The sequence below is a fragment of the Symsagittifera roscoffensis genome, chromosome 6 (assembly GCF_963678635.1).
Source record: "Symsagittifera roscoffensis chromosome 6, txSymRosc1.1, whole genome shotgun sequence".
Classification (NCBI taxonomy): domain Eukaryota; kingdom Metazoa; phylum Xenacoelomorpha; order Acoela; family Convolutidae; genus Symsagittifera; species Symsagittifera roscoffensis.
Window position 1 is genome coordinate 43,803,223 of NC_087067.1, and position 15,008 is coordinate 43,818,230.

Consider the following 15,008-nt stretch of genomic DNA (forward strand, 5'->3'; position numbering starts at 1 on the left):
GCCTTTTAGCAGACCCAAAAGGGAACTTCTTAAACATGTGAATTTTCTTAACCTTCATAAAAAATGATGTAGCTTAAACGTGCAAAAACTCTTTCGTTAAACTTGCGAAAAATATTATGCTGAAAAAGCATAAACATGTCAACAGGAGACTTCTTAAACCTGTTTTAAGGGAAACGCCAATTCAATAATGTATAGAAGGATAGATTCTTTCAGACATCTTCAATTCGAAAAATATCATTCAAAAAAATGAAAAATCTGTGGAAAGACTGAAAAACGCCGGGTTTCAAACCCGCGACATACAGCCCATGAGGTATCTACCCTTCTATGCTCAGGAACAGAGCCGCTTGAGAAGGAGAGATCCCCATAATTTGTTTTTTAATTGAAAATTTATTAGATTTGGGGGAAAAAAATTGAGAAAATGAAAAAATTCCGAAAAAAAGGCCAAAAATCATGCTGCTGAAACTTTCGGGGCCGTAGAACACGAAGTAAAACAAAAAGAGACTAGCAAAATGAGCAAGCACATGGATGAGCAGCCGGTTTTTCCATTGGTACAATTTGTTTTGAAAATCGGTACAGTAGAATTTGAGAAAAATTGAAACTTCTGCAAAAAAGCAAAAAATTTCCGAAGTGTCGCAAAAAGAAACGAAAAACAACAAACACGATTTGTTATCGTACTACCTGTTTTTTTTTTCAAACCCGACCAACCTGCAGCCAAAAATAAAGCAGCAACATATGCCACTATATTAGTTACGCTTAAATGTGATTAAATTGAAATATATCAAAACTGCCATCAAATGAGAACTTTTATTTGCGCGTAGGTTTTTAAAAAAATTCTTCAAAGCCTGCTAATCAAAAAGGCAACAACTTGGGATTCACCTGACAAACTTCCAACATTCGTTGACTACATTATTACAAAAAAACTCCAAACACGCAACAATTTACGGACGAAAAATCTCCGGCACTATCTTGGAGTGAAGCAAAGAAACACTAAGTATTAATTGAAAGGACACTGGGCCTAACGTTCTGAATAACTTAACTCTTGTCTAGAATTCTTCGCAAAACGATTTTTTTGGTAAAACCTTCACAACTGATAAAACCCAGCACTTAGAATGGTATTTGCCCAAACAAAAATGACCTGAGCATTTGTCTGGCTGCACAAAATGAAACCAATTGCACAACTTCATTGTGAATCTCATATCCTGTGGGCCAAAAACCAGAAGGAAATGCCAAGATGACAATTTCTAAACGGCGACCATTAACCACAATGGTCTGATCTCCGCAGAACCAAATAGAACACAATGTCAAGACTTTTCAAACTCAAACACGTCAAACAATCCTCTGCCAAAATCGCAAGAACAACAAATCACTAACAATTCGCACTAAAACAATTCACATTGAGGAGAAAAACTACGTTAAAAACCACCGCTCTAAACTGATGGGCTCTAAACCTCCTGAAATATCCTCAAGAAAAGGAACGGCATCTTCAACTACGCCATAAATTTAGCACACAATTGAATAGCTATATGTCAAAAAAGGATACAATTATCAAAATAAATCCCAAACTGCCATACACGACCTCCTTAAATGTCTATTGAAGCTATCGAACTCAAAAACTGAAAACCTGTTGGACAACCTCGTTAAGTCGCAAAATGGCTGAAGTTACTAGCATAACGAGATACAGATTAGATTAGGAGTTTTTCTAGGTTTTCCAAGCGCATGAGTCAGTGGTTCTGTTTGCCTGGGTCTGTTTGTATGTTCTCCATTACGCAAACGGCAGTTGTGAAATTCAGTAAATCAAGAAGACCAAAAAAAATGAACAAACATTAAAAAACTGTAAAAAAACATGCGGCTGAAAATATCAACACTTATCATTGACTCTTAAAATTAGCCCTCTTGAACGGTTCATACTCGGTAATGTAAAAAGGGACAATTACGATTTTGGCGAACCCTGGAAAAGCCACAATTCGATTGACGAGTTCTGGAATTAAACCTACTACAGGACTATTTGAACTACTTCTCCAGTTTCTAGCTATAAACAACAACAAATATTTTCTTCGAAAGCACAAAAACATAATTGTCTGCAAGGCATGATATATGGAGCTCGAGTTCTAATCATGCGACTTTGAACGCCTGAACAAAGACTCTTGACAATAAAAGACTATGCTCCACTCAAGCTCCCACTAGTACTATTTTATTGAGATTCCGCCATGATATTGAATAGCGGACGCATAACATTAAGACGAAACGGAGCTTCGCAACACTAGCGATACAATCAAAACACTGCTTTAAATGATATAGAAATAAGGAAGTCTTTTTGTTTAAAAAAATAAAATGGAAAAAAAAACTTGAAAAAAGACTAAGATCTATATCTACAAAAATTTACTACCTTTATCACGAACGATAATCATGAATATCTTAACAAGCATTGAGAATCAATGATCGAGCAGCAACTAAGGCAAAAAAATTGGGTCGACCCTCGTTAAGCCGAAAACAAACCAGTAGACATGAAAAATATAAGCGCTTAACGCACCTTCGGTGCTTCAAATAGATAAATGGACATAAAAATAGCTGAGAAATGGTTGATAAATGGCTGATAAAAATATTAAATGGACGTGGATAAATTGACGTGAAAACGTATAAGAAAACAACAAAAAAAAGCAACAGTAACAATGGACAGGGGCATCCAACAACGTTTCTATTTCCAAAAATAAACGATTAAAAAAATTCTAACTTTTCTAATTTTTGAAAGGTTCTTTTCAAACTAAAATAGCAAAATCTTCAAATTTTTTGGGTTTCAGATCTTCGTATTAGTAACTCAAAACCAAAACCGTAAAATGGCCGAGAGCATAAAACTGCATTTTCAAAATTTAAAAAAACTGAAATGATATCATTGTTAAAATCACTTATGTCATAAATGAGATTCTCGTTGAACTTACTTCCTCATTTTCGTTAGCACAAACCTAAACTAATTGCTGCCATCAATAGTTTATTCCACCATCAGATTTAATTTTCTTAGTTCAATTTTTACTGTAATGATATTTTTGAAATATCACAACAAACGTCTATTTCGAAAAACTCCAAGAAAAGAGCAAAGACATTAGAATGGAGATCACATCTGCAATTAATGGTAACAACTTGACATCGTCCCACCAAACTTCGACAAACACAAATTTTGACAAGTTTTTTTTTGAAATTTAACACTTTCGAAAAAACATCAAAACGTCATATCTAGGAAAATGAAAGGCGGTGCGCAGTCATATATGAAGTCCAGATATAAATCTTTTAGATCTAAGATTTGCAACCACTGCGAGTATCCTGAAAGTACCCCATTACAGGGTTAGGAATATCAAGTTTTCTGAAAACTTTTTTAACAAATCATAAAAAACGAAAAATCTCGATAAGGATGTCCAAAAATATTACGTAGAAAAAGCTTTAAAACTGAGAGTTAGTGAAACCCGCATTTAAATATATAATAGAATATAATATATAATAGATACAAGCTGTAAAAAAATTTTCAAATACAATTTTATGATCTATCCCTCCTGAAACAGGCAAAAGCATTAAAAAGAATCACCATTGAAACTTCCCAACAGAAGCCGAGCCCGTTTTACTGAAAAAAGCAAAAGAATTATTTTAAATCAGAGTTGGCAGCATAACAAACTACAGAGCAAGTTTCAATTATAATAAAAACAATTTGAATAAAAAAAGCCCAGCTTTAAAGAAGAACCGCTTGCAAAACTTCGCAGATAATATAAATTGCATTTGAAAAAAAAATAAACGGAAAATCAGCCGGCAAAAATTAGGAGGAAAATCACATATCTGAAAAAAAAACAGAACATTTTTCGAATATAGAGGCCAGGCCACATTGCGCTACAAACCACAGTGCGCTGCAAAATAAGGAATGAAAAAAAAAATAGAAACCAAAAAAAATTTCTGAAAAATGAACATAACAATGTTGCAAAAATACAGCTACAAGAATTTACATATGTGTATTGGATGAAGTTCATAAACAGCCCGTAGAAATAGAAATTATTTACCGAGCGGCAGCAAAGGCGACAAACTTTAGGCCGAAACCTGTTGAGCCGAAAACAAAACTGTTGACAATAAAATTGTACCTCTCCCACAGAACTTAAAAAAATAGTTTTATTTGAAATTTCAAGAAATTGAGCATGTCAGCCTTTGAGCATTTCAGAATTGAGCATGTCGGCAGAATTTGTGAGACGACTTAATTACGGAAAAAAACCTAGTTCCCGATTACAAGTCGCTTCCTCTCACAAGTGGAAACACTCGTAAAAAAAAACAAAGGAGACGCATGTTAGAAGAGATATTTTCAGGGCAAGTTTAAATTAATACAAGCTATCGACAGAAGAACTAACTACCAGTTATTTGCAAAGTTTAATAGGGAATGAGAAATTTACAAACTTTTTTTTTATTATACACAATATAAACATAATCACGCAAAAACGCGATGGAAGTTACTACATCAAACTTGTCCTTCTCGATCAAAAATCTTCGCATCGAAAGAGTGAATTTCGAGCTTTCGGTCTCAAATGAGACAAAAGATTTTTCCGGCAGACTCCAAGCAATCAGCCTTGAATCACCAGTTTTATCGAGACTGAAGCACAACCCGTCGACCTCTTGGAAAACATTCGACAAATTTGCCGCGTTTTCTGAGATCTCCTGTAAAACCTTCTCGAGGCTGATAACAAACGTTTTCAACGTAAGCTTCAAGTCATTGTCTACAGTGGCGACAAGCAGGAATCGGTAGCCTTGCACCCATATTTCAACAACGGTGACATGTTGGAATGGATACGTCCATTTTATGGGGTCAAAAACAGGCGGACTAAAAGTGATAGCATCCAACTCGGAAGAATACTCGACAAAAACGTCTTCGTTGTCAAGGTTAAAAACTCCAAAAGCCCAGTAACGCGTTGGAGCTACTTGAAGGGCGTGATATGTCCAAGTACCTTTTCCAGACCGCTTCAGAATTGTGTAGATCTCTTTCGTAAACCTGAACAGAATTTGATTCGAATCTGCATTAACAACACAACAATAGTTTGGATCACATGCAGAATATGCTATCGCTGATTTCCATTGATACTTTGACCGTTTTGGAAACTTTTCCTCAAGCATGTTAACCTCATTCCCATTGACGAGTGCAATGCACATCACTGAGTCAGTAGCGCTCAAAATTAAGTTGTCCGCCTTGAAGTGATTCACGGTCTCATAAAAAGTTATTTTTTCCAGCTGAAATTGAAACCGCCCAGGATAAAAACGTCTGTCCCCGATGCCGTCTAGGAAGCCAGAAATTGCGCGGTTCAATTCCAACTCAAAATGAGCCTCGCATTTTGCGATATGCTCCTGGAACTCTCGAACATATCCTTTCGACGCTTCCAAAAAGACTGTGCGTCTAGATAAGCCCTCATCTTTGGAGCTCGACACTTCTTCTGAAACTGAGTCAATACTTTGCGTTAGCTCCAGGCATGACTTGCTTAACAAACTCCTCAATTTCACTTGCTGTTGTCCCAATTTTTCAAGGTCCTCCTTGTCGTCCGCGCAATACTTCTCTAATTCATCAACCCATTGAAGAGAATTTCTAATGCGAGCTTGGACATCAGAACTGTGACAAACTTTAAGCATCATTTCGACCAGAGCTTCCTCGACTTGATTCGCATTGGTGTACTTCGATTCAGATTTTTTTGATTCAAAATAATCTTGAACCGACTTCAACGACTTAGCTCCCTCTTTGTACTCGACGTCCAACTCATCTAGCATAGAATGAATCTTCTTCTTGCACTCAATGGCAATTTTTGCAATGTTTTCAATATCATGTTGTTCTGATATATGCTTGATTGTACATTGCACGCACAGAAACAGTTTACAGTTCCTGCAGTAGTTCGTGCAAATAATTTTGTGCACTCCACAAATTATTATCTCCTGGCCGTCGAATTGAGTGACGTCATGTTTTTTCCTCACGTGACTCAGAACGCAGAACTGACACAGAATGGCTACTGTGTTTTCATTTTGAGGAGATAAGCACGATTTGCACTTGAACAAATCGGTCTCGTCTGAGGAGCAAACTTCGCACTCAATGCACAACGGGTCCATGAATTATCCATGAATTAGGCCATGATACTTGAAAAAAAAAACAAGTTCGTAAGTTGCAAAAATATACGCTGCAATCAGATCATACTGGAAAATTAACTATACAAATACATTTCTATCAAGTGAAAGCATGTACTTCATTTATTGCTCCGACCAGTGAAAGCTAGGAACTTTATATTAGGTTGATTTTTTTTTCACGTAAAGTCAGGTACTAAAAATAAACGTCAGCTATGGTCAGGTCAAGTGATATATCATATATAAAACATTTTAGGCGCAATTCCATTGATATTTAAAAATTTCCTCGGTATCAAGAAAAACTGGTTCAAACAAATGGCTTTTTAGAACAACTTATAGCAAACAACGACAGTTAACGAGAAAATCGATTCACGCTATTAGACTAAAAACAGTTTTAATCCCTAATGAAGCTTCGAAAACTAACTTTTGAAGATTTAGTTAGCACCAATTATGCACTACAAAACATAGACGACAGACAGTTGAAAAAAAAATCAATTAACGCAAGGAAACAAAAGAGAAAAACTGACTTGCTTTTTTTTTTGAAAAAACTTCTACCTTACAATTTCAAATTAAAAATCCATGGCGTTACAGCTCTTTAATTTCAAGAACAAATAATAATTGACACAATTTTAAAAAAATTAACTCAATGGGAAAAAACTGGATATAAGTAAAGTTTTTACACAGAGGTGAAGCGGAGCTTCCCACCACTTGCGATACAACACAAACATAGAAGAAAAAAAAACATTTAATGTTGAAAAAAAACTAGGTGAACCAAAATTTTCGTATGTCTCGACAGAAAATAATTATGGGCCCAGCTAAAGTTGGAGATACATGCTTGATATTATATGAATTACTGATGCGGCACCAAAAATGTGATTTCAAAAGTGGGACTTTGACCAAAACCGTAGTGGTTTCTCTTCTAAAAATAAGTAAGAGCAAAAATTTTTGAGGTAAAAAATTTCCCTAGAAAATAACAATTCTCTTACAAAAAATTAAGGAGTGGCCGCTTCTGCAGGAACAATTATCGTAACCGGTTCTTTCAATTGAACTTTTCATCTCAGATTTGATTGTGAAAATTTTAGGAAGATTAAAAAAAATTCGAAAAAAAACTGTCAAAAGTTTCAAAAACGGTAAAAAGACTTTATAAAACTCAAAACTTTTTCTGCGGAAAGAAAGTTGTGGCCGCTTAAGCAGTGAAAATTGCATAATTCAACCTGAAAACTAGAACGGTAGTTTTCGCGTAAATCAAACAGTTTTCAAACAAATGTCCAATTTTGAAAACAATAACTTATTTAAAGGTCATAACTTTTGTCTCAAACAAACTGGGTATAGTCAATTATAAAAATAGGATTTAAACAAACTGTTGTTTAGATTTAACCTATAATATTGGATTTGGCAGGATAGTAGGCGAGAACAGTCCAAATAAGATCAACAAATCAAAAATTTGACGTTTCCGGGAATCATAGCTTTTTTTGCAAAAAAAGCTCACCGCTTATGCAGAAGGGATTCAAGCAACCTGTAATTTTGGCTGAACTTAAAATCTCAGACTTGGTAGCGTAGTTCTCGATAAAATTAAAAAACTTTAAGAAAAAAAAACGGTGAAAAAATCTAAACTTTGACTTGTCCGAGGGCCGTATCTTTTGGTAACAGAAACATTCGGGCGTATTTGCATTGGCAAATGATCGTCCCACAGCCCGTTCTTTGAATTGAACTCAAACTATCAGATATGACAGGGTAATTTTCGAGAATATTCAAGAAGTTTAAGAAACGGCCAATAAACTTTGTGAGTGGCCGCTAAAAAACAGGGAAGCTTTCCACTAAAAAGCTTCATTGTTCTCCATTGAACCCAGAGTGTTATCTCCATTAAACCCACAATATCCGATTTTTGAGGTTAGTTTCCGGGAAAAGTCCAAAAGATTCACAAAACGGTCAAAAATTAACAATTTGTTTATTCCAAGGGCCATGACTCTATGTCAGAAAAAGTTAGGCATAGCCACTTATGTAGGGAATTTTTCAAACCGTATACTTGAAACCAAAAACTCAGACTTGAGAGGGATAGGTTTCGAGAAATTGATTGACGAAGTCTGTATACAGAGTGATGAAAAGACACTTAAGGGGAGAAGGCGGCACAATAGGGAGTAAGCGGTCTTTCAATTGATAGCACTTTTTTAAAATCAAAAGTTTCTGAGAAAAACTTAAATTTTTCCAAAAAATTTGAAAGTAATTTTCCAAAAAAAAAATAAATTTCAAACCAATTGACCAACAAACAAACAACTTGAGCGTTAAAATTGGGTTTCCCTTGAAACGACTTAAAATTAGATCATTAAGTCGATAAAAATAAGGCCGAAAAAAATTTGGGCCGACGAACTTTTTAGCGGAACAAAAAAAATGTAGGATTAAGCCAAAAAAACAATTCCAATACGTGACAACTAAGCCAACAACAGATATACAGACAAAAAATCGGCCGAAAAAAATATAAAGTGAAGTATAGTGGAATTACAAATTGAAATAGTCGAAACAAATGAAAACCTAGAAAGCAACTGAATTGAAACTGCATTCAGGAAAAAAATCTAAGATAGGGGCAACTAAGCCGACAAAACATAAGCAGAAAAATAACAATCCGACAGTTTTTTTGAAACGGAATATTTCCCGTTTGAAAAAAAAAACCGGCCCTGCTCAGATTCAAATCCAGGACCTTTGCTGTCCCAGGCGTAAATGTTATCTCCAGACTAAGTGTACCGGAGACGCTAAGAAAATTGAACTCATAAAGAACCAAGGTACCAAATGACTCTGTTAAACAAACTGTTAACCCGAAAAAAGTCTATATTCCGGTTTGATAACGCTAGCTAATCGCAAGCGTAATTACGCTGGGAAATCTGAAAATTAAATACCTTTTTCTAAATTAGAAATCGATCACATTTTTCGTGACCTTTACACTTTCGTAATTGGAGAGTGCAACTGGAGAACGCCCTTTTGTAACTGGAGAGCGCGATTTGTGAACTCAAATACTGCAAATATATCTAGAGGCATTCATAACTGCTTTAATAAGTTTGAATGTAAATATGAGAGTATTTAAAGACTTTTCCTAAGAAAAACGAAACAAGAAAATCATTTAGAGCAATATAAGAATCCGAACTAGGTTCAGCGGCTCTTAAAATTTTCAGATCGACACAAAGGCGAAACAGCGTTTGGCATCATTCGCGATACAGCGCAAGGGCATTATTGCAATCTAGCGAATAGAAAGAGACAGAAATAACAAACTCGAACAAATTTGGAAAAAGGAGTATTTTGAGCAAAAACAGTAAAAAAAAAAGCTACCAGAATTAAACCAGCTTCGTACTTACCGAGCTACTACTCCGGCAACTATTGAGTCGAAAACCAAAAATGCCAGAAATTGTTTTCATCGAAAAATTTGAACAACAGAAACCACCTGAAGTTTTCAAAAAACATCAACCTTTTTTCATTTTTTACTTTTGAACCTACACTAATCAGATTGAAACTAAGCCAATAAAAATAAGCCGAAACCATTTAGGCCGAATAAAGCTTTACGCGAAAAGAAATATAGGAAAACCAAGGAAGATATACAACGAAGAGGTATCAATTTTACAAATTACAGGACCAAACCAAAATCACTAGCATGTAAGATGATAACTGCTGACACCACAAGAACGTAGCCGACTGACAGTTGGAAAAATTAATGAAGCCAAGGAAGTAAAAAAACTGACTAGTGTTTTGAGAAAACTTGAAACTTTCGAATTTAGAAGAAAAAATATGAGCCCTTAAAGCTCTTTACTTTTCAAAAAAAATTATGATGGGTGATGTTTTGATAAAAATTAATCCAATTTGATTATTGAACTATTGGGTCAATAGGTAAATTTCATTTCGCTGGGAAAACTATGAAATAAATTCCATTTTCGAAACTAGAAGTCTTTCATGTTTTTTAGCGCCAATTCCACGTTCGTATTTGGAGAGTGCTATTTACGTAAATTTCAGCAGATGATTTTCAATTGAACTCATAAAAGGCATACATACCTAAGTGCATTCCTAAATGCATTAATATGCTCGAATGCACATTCGTAATTATTAGAGCGTTTTAAGATTTTTTTCCTGAAAAAAAAATTAGAAAACAAACACCAAGACCTATATAAGTGTCTTCACTGTATTAGTCATCCCTGAAAAGTCCCCAATAAGACAATTAAGCCGACACAGCATTGGCAGACAAATGAAAGTCCGACAATTCAATTTTCAATTATACTGAAAAAAACAAGGTCCGACCAGGACTCGGACCCCAAACCTAAGGGTACAAAGGTTTCCACATTACTTCTAGGCCAGGTAGGAAAACTTCTCGAAGTTGCTAAGGTTCAATAATAAAGCAACTTCACATTTTCTTGCAGATGTGTAAGGAAAGTGTCTTACAAGAATGAAGTCTAATTCCACGGTTATGAACCACTTGTTCTCGCAAGTGTAAAAAGTAAAACCGGAAAAAAAATTTGTTTCATAAATCAACGTTATAACAACATTTAAACAACACACCTGATCACTATTGGGAAGAAACTTACTGACAAAACTTATCCGAATTACTGAGGCATACCTTTCGATGACGATAAAACACGATAATTCAACATTTAAATTGTTTTTCCGACCATTTCAAAAATGCGGAGAAACTTTGTATTCGGGTGTGATTTAGTTTTTTTTTCTTTTTTGTTTTCCTCGAAAAATCAGGTACCACAAACAATCATCGAATTATGCATCATATTAAAGCCCTTTCTCTCATAATTCGAAAGACAGTTTAGAATTTAAAAAAAAAATTTTGTCAAGGTCGAGAAAAACCGTTTTGAAATTTTGAATTTTCGGTCTAATTTCCGGCTAATAAGGTCAGCATGCATGCTAAAAAAATCGCCTTTTTAAGCCGCAAAAACTTAGTTTCACTCAAGCAAAGTTAGTTTTTAGGGTTTTTAGCGCCATTTTGGAACTCCAAATTTTCAAAGTTGTTTTCAAATAGGCCTATTCGACAGCGACTGTCGAATATGAATAATTTCTATTTTTTGGTTCAGATCTTTTGTTACACAGTACACAACAAACGACACTGTTTGAAGAAAAAAAAATGTTGAGTTTTTGTTAAGATTATGGTCTGAACATTGTGCTATTTGCACAGTAACCAGCTATCCTTGTTTTTAATTGACGCTATATTTCAACAAGAAACTGCCGTGGGATTTAAGAAAATAAACGTTACTCAGGAGGGAGCTAGAGCTTCGCACAACTTGCGCTTCAGCAGAAGATAGCATGACAAAATCAGAACATAATAAGTAACTATTTGAACAAAAAGACGAAAAAATCTGCCAAAACAATGATACATTTGTCTCAAATGAATTTCAATTGGCAAAAAACAAGCCAATAAAGACATTTCCGGCGCTTAATTAGCATCATCGCCCCGTAGAACAAAAGTTACGAAACGGTAACTACGCCAGCAATACTTGGGTGGACGACGCAGGCAGGGCGGGGAAAAATGCTACCAAATGCAAAACATTCCTTTCCCCTCCCATCTTCATTATCGTAAAAAGATACGACCGCGCCTTTTCAGCATAAGCTGAAGTTTTCTACAGCGAACATCCAAAAAAACTGAAGGTAACTGAGTTAAGGTAACTTAAGCACTTAACTGATCTTAGAACATTTGGATCTTCTATGGTCAATTTTTTGAGTTTCAAACATTTTCTACTTTTGAGACAACTGCAAACCGTTGGTTTACTTTCTTGTATTATGTTATACATTAACTATAAGAATAAGAAACCAGTGGTAAAGGGACGAGTAATTTTTGCGTCCATTCGAAACAATTCACTGAAATTTATTAGTATTTAAAGCGCGATCTTTGCAGTTAAAATGTTTTGGTTAAAATCCAATCAAATATTTATGGCGTTTCTTTTCTCTGCTATCAATTAATCAAATCGTTTCTTCAATTTATACGAGAAGCAAAAAATGAGTCATATTGGTCTCGTCTCCTTCCAGTCCAAAGAACGACGTAATTTCCACTTGTCATAGCCACAAGTATGCGGGATAAGTAAAGATGAAATCTTAAGGCTGTTTAAAAAATGGCAAGTTGGTACGACTGAACAAGTCAGGCAAAAGGGAAGTGGTACTTTCTAAGCGGGCTGGAAGGCAAAACATTTATAATGGCATGGCTTCGACAAGGAACATGGTTGCTTAAAGTGTGGTCTTGTTTGAAAAAAGTTGTTTGATTATCAAAAACGAAACTAGGCACTCCCTCTTGGTTAGTAGAGTTTAGGAAGGTTTGATTGGAGGGGTCAAAACCCAATGTTGGCATATTTTAAACAAGGGGTGTTTTAAACACTTGTTTTTTTACAATTTGTTTTACTATATATTTTTTCAATCTTGAAAACAACTGGTTGAATTGGCTCTCACTCTAATCTGCATTGCACCTTCGTCAGCCGGATTCAAGCGAGTTTTCAGTTCGATGGGCTTTTTGCATTCAGAATTGCGCAATAGACTATCACTGGAGAAAGTGGGGAAGTAAGCCTTCTGCCTATGAGTGCTTAAAGAAAAATTTTAATCATTATTCATGAATTAATTTTTTCGTTTCCAGTTTTTACCGCTTGAGTCTGTTATGGAGTTCTAAATCATTGCTGTGAGAAGATCAGATGTTTTAAACATGTTTAAAACGTTTTAACGTTTTTTATGGAAAAAATACACTTTTTTGCCAACACTGTCAAAATAACAGTTGGGCAAAACTGCCTTCGGTTCTTCTCCAAAATATTTTAAAATTGATGAACGTACTGGACGTACTCAATACTAAAAAGCTATTGCGCAAAAAAGTTTCTGTAAAATATCAATAGGGTGAATAATCCTCTATAGAATCCAAACGCTCATTTAATTGTAGTAGAAAATTTTTTTTACAAAGTATGCTTAACGTTTTTTCTATATCAGAGCTCTAGGAGAACGATTGGAAATCTTCCGCTTGTGATGGGAGGCGAAAATTTTTCAGTTGGGGAGGGCATCGTGTAGAACTCCACAGTTGAATTTTCTTTATCGAGAATTTCCGTCCTGAAAACAAGTGGTGGCTCGTGGAACATTTCATTTAGATAGTTACTCAAGCACCATAGAAGAAATCCACATTTGTACAATTCCAAATTAGGGAAGCCCTATTGTGCATCATTTGGGAGATGCTTTCATTAAAAAAAAGTTGAACGTTCGTCTCCCTGAAAAGTTATAAGCGGATGAGTCACGAAATGCGCATGTATGCAGCTTCAATTTTGTGGCTTTTATTGTATTTATGCATAAAAATATTCTACATTCAATATTCTACAAGTGGGGATTTTTTTTCAGACAAAAGAAGTATTAAAGAGAGAAGTTAGATTAAGCACGGACAAGGATGTAGAATGTGCCGAGTAAAGATGACAGAGGCCATCCAGAACAAGTGCTCGCATTGGGTTTGCTAATCACGACGGCTTGTTAGGTGTAATGGGGTTAAAAAATGTGTTTAAGAAAAGAAAACTTAGTGAACTGTTTGTCGAACTCGGCTATTTTCGAGGTGGAAATGATCTTTTTAGAGCCCAATTGGATGCAGCGCCAACATGCAATAGGCCTAGATCCAGTTAGAGCGCGTACCCATTTCTCCCATTTCTGGCATCCAAGGTAATCACTGAATGAATTCACGCGGAATTCACACAGTCCCATGCAGGCGCTGGAGCAGGTCACGCAATTTGATTTTTTCAAAAGCTGGCTGACAATTAATTTGGGAAACTAATTCAGATATTGTTTAACGTGAGTGCAAAGTTGATTCCAAGGGATGATTATGCTGGAGCTAAAAAAAATACCTGAGTTCTGAGAAAAAGGCGACGTGAATCGGCGGTAACAACAGGTGGGTAACGTGTCACCCTGAGTATCCGATCCAAGAGGAATTTCTAGACAGCGGCGATAGAAGAGGCACAGCGACAAAAAAAACGACTAAATTGCCGCTAATCAGCCATAAAAAATTTAGTTATTTCAAGACAACCAATGAATAACAAACCAAACACCAACAGCAGAAGTATATAGCCAACAACTATTTGAGAAATTGTCGATGAACAAAAAATGCCAATTTTTCATATGTCAGCGAACAGATTAAATAGCTTGAAGCTCTTCCATTTTTAAGAATCATTTTATGTTGCGACTTGTAGATAAAACTAATCCAAGTTGAAAAAAAAACTTGAACAAAAAGTTCAAACCCACAGGGAGTTCGTAACATTAAAATCCATTTTCAAAACTCAAGTCAAGCGACATTTCTTGTAGCAATTTCTCCTTTGTAGCTAAGCATCTTTGCCTTAAAATCTAACTCAAAATAATTTGCTTTACGATGTCAAAAACACTAAAAATAGCTTTTAACTCGCTGGGTTAGGAAAAAAGCTACGCTCAGAAGAAAAAACTCGGTAAACCCAGGCACTTTACAGCAACAACACTGTTTTTACTGATTAAAACGACTTCAGTCAATAAGAAAGAAGGAAAGAAAGAAAGAAAGAAAGAAAGAAAGAAAGAAAGACTTCAATTGACCCATTAGGGATTTAACAAAGCAAGAGTGAAATAATTACGTAATTTACATAAAAGGCATTTAAAATTGAAATGTGTTCATTATATAAATTTAAGCCTTGACGATCAGTCTGAACTTACTTACCCATGTGAATAATTTTCACCAGACAGAACTTTTATCGGTGCTATCTAATCGCTCTAAAGAAGGACCATCCATTTTAACAATTCACGAAGTCATTAATCAATATAATGAACTCTTAGAAAAAGTTTAGCTGGACCGTATTTGAATCTTTAAATGTGTTGCGTCGAAATAACTGCAATCTAACAAATCAGGAGCAACTTCTTGCGGGTTAGGCAGAAAGAAGCAGAGC

At 35.3% G+C, this 15,008-nt stretch overlaps 1 protein-coding gene across 1 annotated transcript; it reads right to left on the reverse strand.

Annotated features, from left to right (window-relative positions):
* Positions 1 to 3,533: 3,533 nt before the first annotated feature.
* LOC134848764 (uncharacterized) lies at positions 3,534 to 6,108 on the reverse strand. The gene is made up of 2 exons (XM_063866276.1): positions 5,140 to 6,108; positions 3,534 to 3,542 (listed from the first exon to the last, which is right to left on the reverse strand). The coding sequence occupies exons 1-2, from the start codon at positions 6,106 to 6,108 to the stop codon at positions 3,534 to 3,536; spliced, it is 978 nt and encodes a 325-aa protein (XP_063722346.1).
* Between the last annotated feature and the right edge of the window lie 8,900 nt (positions 6,109 to 15,008).